This window comes from Solanum pennellii, chromosome 9, assembly GCF_001406875.1.
Source record: "Solanum pennellii chromosome 9, SPENNV200".
NCBI lineage: Eukaryota > Viridiplantae > Streptophyta > Magnoliopsida > Solanales > Solanaceae > Solanum > Solanum pennellii.
In genome coordinates, this window is record NC_028645.1 from 20,176,344 (window position 1) to 20,185,851 (window position 9,508).

Consider the following 9,508-nt stretch of genomic DNA (forward strand, 5'->3'; position numbering starts at 1 on the left):
CCCTTATTTCAACATGAGAAGCCCTGAAGGAAAGTTATTTCGCCCAATGTTACAATATTCATAGACAGTGAAGGCAAAGCACAAACAGTGACGAACTAGAAAAGGGAGAATCACCAAATCACTCAGCGATTCACGACTAAATTCGTCGAACGGATTCGCCTGCACTTAATTTGAAGTCTATAAATACTAAAATCTTTATTATATTTAGAGGTTCAAACATTATTATAATTTTTCATTTATAACTCTATTTTTCATATTTTCTCTTAAATTTGGAGAGGCTTTTGTGGGAAACTTGAAGAAAGAATTTCTTCTTCCACAAATCGGAAGTGGGTCTTCTCCTTATTCTTCCTTTGCTTATATTAAGGTTTAATGTCTTATACCCATTGGATTTGTTTATAATTTTAGGTGTATTTTATTATTGCTTGTTGTGTGCTAAAACCTCCATTATTGGAGTGTGATTTAGCATATATGTATTGATATTATTTTTGGGTTTTATTTGCTCATAGGACTAGATGTATTTTAATGGTTATTTCACCTAGTGGTTGTGTTTTAAGTTAAATGGTTTGTATTTGCAAATACAAAACTACCTATGTGTTTTCGACTTGTTCGACATAGAAGTTGCAAAACCAAGACCGCTAGATTGATGTCCTAAGGAGTGAGGTGGCAAGAGGCTCAGCCCGAGAGGGTGATCCCTAGATTCATATCCAAGCACCTTTCATTAGAAGAGCGAGTTTGGATAAGGCGTAGGCTGGTATTCATTAAACGAATGAGTGTTTGGGAGGAGCTCATTTGATATGGGGTAATTTTCCCGAGAGAGAATTTACTTTCACCTAAAGCTTAGCCTAGTTACCACTAGTTTCCAAATCTTCCTATCAAAAACATGTACCGATTAGTTGACGTTAATATATATTGCGGTCACACCCCAAGAACTTTCCCCCATACCTGATTTCCTTTATTTTAATTGTTTTCTACAACTTGATACAAAACCTCGTTTTGTTATCTGAGACTTTTGTGTCACAAATCGATAATGTCTTAAACTATCACTAACTAGTTGACTGCTATTTTTACTACCACTCCCTTCGGACACGATCCCAACCCTTTGTTAGGTTACCATACTCACTTAGATTCGTAGACACTCAAACTGTAGGCTAGTGACGTTGATCACGAGAATTCAAATAGCAAAGAATTATCCATATTAGAAAAAATTGTTTATGGGGGCAGTGACTTTTCTGAACTCTATCCTATATGAATGCTCAATACTACTCCCAATAACATATAATATTTCTCAAATGCATGATAACATATTTTTTCTGTGCTTTAAGATAATTGCTCAAACTATTCTCTTAAAAGAGGTAACTGCTCTGAAATATCTCTGAAACTCATTGCTAATTTAGAAAACAAGATTTGTCTTTAATCAATATAAAATAGTTTCTAGGTTGACATAATTACTCAAAAGGGGACCCTTTAAGAGGTAAAAGCTTTGTACTCAATATTTCTGACAACTCTTTTAACTTTTCCAAAAAGGTATTCTCTTTCTTCATGTGAAAAAGGAACATATAGGAATTAATTCCCTTATTCTTTCTCAAACATCTCTTTACTTCCTCAAAACTCTGTTTAACATAGAAATGATAGATTTAAAAAGTTCTCAAGATTTATATCTCAAAGTAGAGTTCATGCTGAAATATAGACATGCATGTATCAACTCAAGGATCTCAATAACAAAATGGAAAACTCAATCCTCATAACTAAATGATACTACAAATCTCTAGAATACTCAATTCGTAGGGTTTATCTTGAAATATAGACATGAACATACCAACTCAAGATTCTCAATACATAACATATATAAATTCAATAATTAAGAATCGAATTTCAAAAAGAACCAGGAAGTCAAGAACACAAAATCAGCTCATTTCCGGAATACTAAAATCTAAGGATCGGACTCTAGATTCTTCTTTTCATAATTTAAAGTAGACGATGCTGGGCATGGAGACAAACTATTCCAAAACTATGATTGACTTATTTACATACTTTGAAGAATGATGTTTAGTGAAATCGATGAAACTCGAAGAGCGCTTGAATCCTAACGTTTCTCCTCTGGGAACCTTGCTCTACTATCTTGATGTTTTAATGAATGTAAAAGAGATGATCATCACATTTTATGGCTTGAATTAGGTGTAAAATGGTGTTGTTTAGGATTATAATAGAGGTTAAAACAATGTTGTTTGCGTACAAACACATATGGGAACGACAAAAATGATTCAAGATTAGAAAGTTGACGTGGTGCCTTAAAGGGAGGCTTCAGGGACAATTTAAGGTTTCACGGTCCGTGAAACACTTCTAGGTCCGTATAGCCGACCCTGATGCTTCACCTTCCCGATAGGGCTTTACTAAAACAGGCATAACATTTTACTCCAAACTCAAAATGAGGAAAATTTGTGGCATTGGAAAGAGCACTCAAAGACCTTTAATTTAAGAAATAATGAGCCAAGAAATTCGGTATGTGTGGGGAGTTATGGTTGTTTGATGTTGACCCCAGAAAAATATCATATTGAAACACCACCAGTATGAAAGCTTTTAACTGAACTTTATTCTAAGGGATTGGAGTAACCTTAATTCATATCCAAAATCATTCCCATACAAAAGAATTGACCATAACACCTAAGAACAATTAATAATCACTCAGTTTTACCTTATACACAATTCAAGAATAGTTTGGGACTCAACTAAGAAAATTTTGGGGTGTTACAGTATCTCCCCCTTGGGATCATTCATCACCGAATGTTTTGGAAAAGAGGTATGACCACTACCTCTCTTTGACTTTTGAGTTTGCGTACTAACATAGGATGGACTGTTTGATTGTAGTAATTTTTAAACTGGACTAGAGCACATAAGTCATGAATGATATAAATTTGAATATTGTCAAACTCTATCTGATAATATCATACCTGAAACAAAGGTATCATCGCATGAAATAAGAATAGGACTATTATGCCTTAAGAAATAAAAATGCTAGTTTTCAAGTCTAGCAACACCTCTAAACCATGCCCTACTTTAGTAATACAACAGTTCATTAGTTGCAACTCATAACTCCTACAAGGGTTTATGACTACTCTTATCAAGGCCTAATTTAAATTGTCTTCTCTTAGTGTGCTCAAACCTATGTTTAAAATACTAGATCCTAAATATGAGATGTTAATACTATTCTAAACCAGAATATTCAAGTTTCATGACTCTGTAGGAAATCTCATCTCATGAATACTATTTCTTATTAGTACATTCATCAAAACCTTGAGTCTTAGTCAAGAAGCATCTAATGCGCCATGCATTCATCCACATGTAATAACACCATATTCAAGCTTATTACTATGTCCAATCCATGGATCCCTACCAAGCTATCCTTCTGAGAATTCCTCCTCCCTCGTCATTGTTATCAATTTAAATTTCACACATTACTATCAAGAACTAACTAGATATTGTCACTTAACTACTACTCATAGTAAAACTTCATCCATCCTTCCTCCAATTTTGTAACCCTAGATGGAATAAGTACACTGCCCTTATAAACGCAAGAAACATCAATCTTCTTCTTCTATCACAACTCAAATACTATCATCAACATCACTCTCTAACTAAAAGTGATCAGTGAAAGAGCTTTAGGGATAAATATCATAAACACGATTCATTTGAGAAATCTAATATAAGAATATATATGACATAACATTATGTTGCTAGACATTAAGAGTACATCATGAATTTGTGATATTGAGTATACTATGATACATGAGTGCTTATATGAATATGTTGATACTATGAGGCTAATAAATATAAGGTTGTGAAGTAAGATTATAATCAATGGGCTAAAGTCTTCGCCCTTAAGATTGTGATGAATGGGCTAAAGTCTTTGCCTTTCATTCTAGAAACTTAGGATAAGAAGTGTATGAGTATAGGTCATGAATGAAATTATGATATTAGAAACATCAGCAGAATATTGTAACAACTAGCCTAGAGGAATGCACTAGAGTATGAATGAATCGATATAACTCTTTCTGAACACATTACTATATCTCAACACTTGACTATGTTTCACATCTTATCATATCCCCATTGGGATTGAAGCTGACTATTTAAAGTTATGGATCTATGTAATCATGCCTAAATTTGACTACATCCCTTTTACACTGATAACTAGGAAAGGCTTATCCTATGGCTACTGAACTCTCCATGTGAAGGTACTAAGATTCTGTTAGACCCGTAAACTACTTGATCTAACTACACGCAGACATGTCAAGGACTTGGGCATTGGTCTTGACATGAATGGGGGCAAAACAGTGCAAACACAGGTTCAAAGTGCTTGGGTGTTGGCAAAGCAACTTGAACATGCAAGGCTTACGTGCGGGCTAGAGTCATCGGCAAGGCAACGTGTTAGCTTGACAAGGCAAAGCTGTGAAGACTTGACGATGGGAAAAACAAAGGCATTTCACGTGAATTGATGAAATAAAACTAAGTGTTGGAGGGCAGCTAAAATATTCTAAGTATTGGAAGCTGGCTGAAATATTCTAAGTGTTGGAATGTAGCCTGAAATATTCTAAGTGTTAGAATATTAATATTTCGTGTGGATAAGGATGTAATTAGAATTAGATTCTATCTGTTAGAAATATAGTTGTTGGAAACATTAGTTTTAATCCTGTGATGATAAGTGTCGGACAGGTGTCATTTGTAACTGCCGCATGTAACTGCCATGTGAAGAAATTTTATAAAGGTGGAAATTTCGTTTAAGGCTGGGGAGAGTGATTCTGGAATTAGAGAAATTCGTGAAACCTTCCCTTTGTACTAATTACAAGATTAATAAAGGTTGGGACGAGTTCCTGTACATTCGGCTCGCTGTTTAACTTTGCTACTTAAGTATTTCTATACTTAGTCAAATTTGTGTGAATAAGATAGACCGAGTGTTGCAAACGTTTGCAAGACTGCCTAGGGTGGTGTTCGGTAAAAAAAATAAATTGACCCTCTTTCAATTGGTATCAGAGGACGGTTGAACGACGGTGAAAAACGCAGAACTGTGGGAACTAGCACGAAAAATCAAAGCATTTGTTGGGATTATAGATGATACTCTGGGAGATCTTTCGTTTGTGGATCTGTTGACACAAATCATTGATTTGAGACTTAACGCTGAGAAAGTTCAGGGGGAGATTGGTGCATATCGACAGAATGTTGATAAACACATCACTGAAATCTTGAATTTTCGTAGAACAACTACATAACAACTTGAGGAACTACAGAAGGAAAATTTAAACCTTCGTGCAGAGATCGTTGTATTGTGTCGGGCTGTGGCAACGTTGAGTTTAAATCGTGTTGAATCATCTAAGGTTAAACTTCCAGATTCTAAAGCCTTTAGTGGTGCAAGAAGTGCTAAAGAACTGGAAAAAACTTCATTTGGGACATGGAACAGTATTTTACTGCTGCAAGGGTGCCTGACGCTGACAAGTTAAACATTACCACAATGTACTTTACGGGTGATGCTAAACATTGGTGGAGAACTCGAAATGCAGATGATGTAAGTGCTGGTCGTCCTAGAATTGCTACGTGGGACAAGTTAATGAAAGAAATGCGCGATCAATTTCTTCCTAGCAATGCCTCTTGGCTTGCAAGGGATAAGTTGAAAAGGCTAAGGCAGACAGGTTCGGTGAGGGAATACATTAAAGAATTCACCTCTGTGATGTTAGACATTCAAAACATGTTTGATGAGGATAAGTTACACAACTTCATTTCGGGTATGCAAGGCTGGGCTCAAAATGAACTTCGGAGGCAGAATGTAAAGATCTGCCTGGGGCAATTGCTGCTGCAGATTCGTTGGTTGATTTCCGAACAACTCGTCCTTTGACGGATGTTCCCTATACTTCAAAAACTAAGAAAAATAATGATAAGAAAGGGGAATGGAAAAAGGATAGTCTTAAGGACTGTACAAATGACAAAGGAAAGGCACAAATGAAGGACGGTAAAGACAGACCAAAGAACAAAGATGGTAATTCTAAGGGCTGTTGGACTTGTGGTGGTCCTCATTTGGCCAAGTCTTGTCCAAACCGGGAAAAAGTAAACGCATTGCTTGCTGGAAATATGAATCAAAGGGAGGAAGATGAGGAAATTGTGGCTGCAATGGCAAATCCATTGGGACTGTCCTTCAACCATATTACGTGGGTTAATAATGTTGAAGAAACGTCTAGTGCTTCAAATCCTCATGCTTCCCTAATTCATATAGAAATGTCAGTTAAAGAACAACATGTGATGGCAATGGTTGATACAGGAGCCACTCACACGTTCGTAGATGTGAAAATTGCTACAAAATTGGGGCTGAAGTTGTCTAAAATCCCTTTCTACGTCAAAACAGTCAATGCTAAGGCATATGCCATTGTGGGTATGGCTTATGGTGTGTCTATGTCGACTGAAAGTTGGGTGGGAAAACATAATTTGATGGTGATGCCTCTTGGTGAATTTGAGATCATACTTGGGATTGATTTTCTAAGGAAATTCCAGTTTGTTCCATTTCCTCACTTAGATGGAGTGATGGTCATGAATGAAAGCAATGCTGGATTTCTTAAAGGAGTTCATCCATTTGGGAATGTTAATAAAGTTGCAAAGAAGAAAGACAAGGGAATGTTCTTGTCCGCTATGTCAATCGACAAAAGGCTGAAGATGGGTGATGACACTATACTTGCTGCCTTGGTTGAAGTGAAACCTGATGTTAAGATAGAAGTGCCTGATTGTGTTGCCGAATTGCTTAAACAGTATGCTGATGTTATGACGCCTGAATTACCAAAGAATTTACCACCAAGGAAAATTGAGTTGCTGCATGGTACAGTTGCTCCTGCGCAGGCTCCTTATCGTATGGCTCCTAAGGAATTGGCTGAATTGCGTAAACAATTGAACGAGTTGTTAGATGCTGGATTGATTCTGCCATCTAAGGCTCCATATGGTGCCCCTGTTTTATTTCAAAGAAATAGGACGGGACGATGCGAATGTGTGTAGACTACAGGGCGCTGAACAAGGCAACTGCAAAGAATAAGTATCCGGTTCCATTGGTGCAGGATTTGATGGACAGGTTGAGTAAAGCATGCTGGTTCACAAAACTTGATCTTAGGGCAGGCTGCTGGCAGGTTAGGATAGCAGAAGGTGATGAACCAAAAACAACGTGTGTAACTAGATATGGTTCATATGAATTCCTTGTAATGCCATTTGGGCTAATTAATGCTCCGGCAATATTTTGCAACTTAATGAATAATGTACTGTTTGACTATCTTGATGACTTTGTTGTTGTCTATATAGATGATATTGTCATTTATAGTCTAACATTGGAAGAACATGTTAATCACTTAAGTTTGGTTCTGTCTCAGTTGAGAAAATACACACTTTATGTTAAGATGGAAAAGTGTGAGTTTGCTAAACAGGAGATACAATTTTTGGGGCATCTTGTTAGTAAAAACCAAGTTCGATTGGATCCTAAGAAAGTGCAAGCCATTGTTGATTGGCAGGCACCTCGTCATGTAAAGGATTTGAGGTCGTTTCTTGGATTGGCTAACTATTACAGAAAATTCATTACTGGTTACTCAAAAAGGTCAGCGGCTTTGATAGAGTTGTTGAAGAAAGATACGAAGTGGGTTTGGTCTGAACGATGTGATGAAGCATTTCAGAATCTGAAGGAAGCTATTGCATCTGAACCAATACTCAAATTGCCTGATTTTGAGTTACCATTTGAAGTTCACACTGATGCGTCAGACAAAGCAATTGTTGGCGTATTAGTGCAGGAAGGTCATCCTGTGGCCTTTGAAAGTAGGAAATTGAATGATGCTGAACAGAGATACTCAATACATGAAAAAGATATGGTTGCTGTGGTACACTGTCTTCAGGTTTGGAGAGTTTATCTCCTATGTACTTGATTTGTAGTAAGAACCAATAATGTAGCAAATACATTTTTCAAGACACAGAAAAAGTTGAGTCCTAAACAAGCACGGTGGAAAGAATTTCTGGCAAAATACGATTTCGTGTGGGAACATAAGCTAGGAAAACACAACCAGGTTGCTAATGCGCTGAGTAGCAAAGAAGTATTTGTTGTAGTATATTCAATTTCAAAACTCGAAACTGATTTCTATGATAGAATCAGGATGTGTGCTGCAAATGATTCATTGTATGTTAAATGGATGGGTCAAGTGCAAGATGGCACAATGAGACGGTATTGGATCGAGGACGATCTGCTCTATTTTAAAGGGGGGAGGATCGTTGTACCAAATCAGGGTGGATTGCCCAAAGAAGAGGCGCATGATTCTGCTTGGGCTGGACATCCAGGTGTTGAAAGGATGTTAGCTTTACTGTCTCGTGTTTATTTTTGGCCAAAAATGGAAGACGATATAGAGGCATACGTCAGGACTTGTCATGTTTGTCAAGTTGACAAGACTGAACGTAAGAAGGAAGCAGGTTTGTTGCAACCTTTGCCTGTTCCTGAAAGGCCGTGGCTATCAGTAAGTATGGATTTCATTTCTAGATTCCCTAAGGTAGATGGCAAAGCACTATCATGGTGGTAGTTGAAAGGTTTTCGAAATATTCTGTTTGTATTGCTGCACTTGAAATATGTTCATCTGAAGTTGCCGCTGATTTGTTCTACAAATATGTGGTTAAGTATTTTGGTGTTCCGGCTGACATCGTGAGTGATAGAGATACAAGGTTCACTGGTAGGTTTTGGACAGCTTTGTTCAATATGATGTGAACTGAGTTAAAATTTTCTACTGCGAATCATCCACAAAAAGATGGGCAGACGGAAAGAATTAATCACTTGTTGGAAGAATACTTGAGGCACTATGTGACAGCAAGTCAATGGAATTGGATGGCATAGTTAGACACTGCGCAGTTCTGCTATAATCTGCACAAGTCGTCTGCAACAGAAATGAGCCCTTTTGAAATTATTTTAGGCAAACAGCCTATGACGCCACTAGATGTAGCCAAATCTAAAAATTAGGGAAGTTGTCCAGCAGCATACAGGGTTGCAAGGGACAGACTTCAAATGTTATTTGAAGCACATGATAGCTTGCACAAGGCTCAGAGGCGCATGAAAAAGTATGCTGATCAACATCGTTGCTCAGTTGAGTTCAATGTGGGTGACAAAGTGTTACTGAAACTTACTCCAGAAATCTGGAAACAGATTGTAAGTAAGAATAGACATCGGGGTTTGATTCCTAAATATGATGGTCCATTCGAAGTGGTGAAACGAGTGGGTGAAGTTGTTTATAGATTAAAACTGCCAGAAAGGTTGAAAATTTATCCCACTTTCCATGTGAGTTTCTTGAAACCTTACTTTGCAGATGCAGATGATCCGGACAGAAACATGTCAAAGAGGGATCCTCCATCAGTACCTACACAGTATGATGCTGAAATTGAGAAGATCCTTGATCACCGGGTTTTGGGCACAAGTAAGAAGAATACTAAGACAAAATTCTTGGTTCACTGGGAAGGCAAGAGT

The 9,508-nt window shown here is 37.3% G+C and overlaps 1 protein-coding gene across 1 annotated transcript; it reads left to right on the top strand.

Annotated features, from left to right (window-relative positions):
* Positions 1-5,443: 5,443 nt before the first annotated feature.
* On the top strand, positions 5,444-7,934 carry LOC107030041. The gene is made up of 3 exons (XM_015231449.1): positions 5,444-5,774; positions 5,849-6,981; positions 7,086-7,934. Exons 1-3 carry the CDS (start codon positions 5,444-5,446, stop codon positions 7,932-7,934), a joined length of 2,313 nt encoding a protein of 770 aa, XP_015086935.1.
* The last annotated feature ends 1,574 nt before the right edge of the window (positions 7,935-9,508 follow it).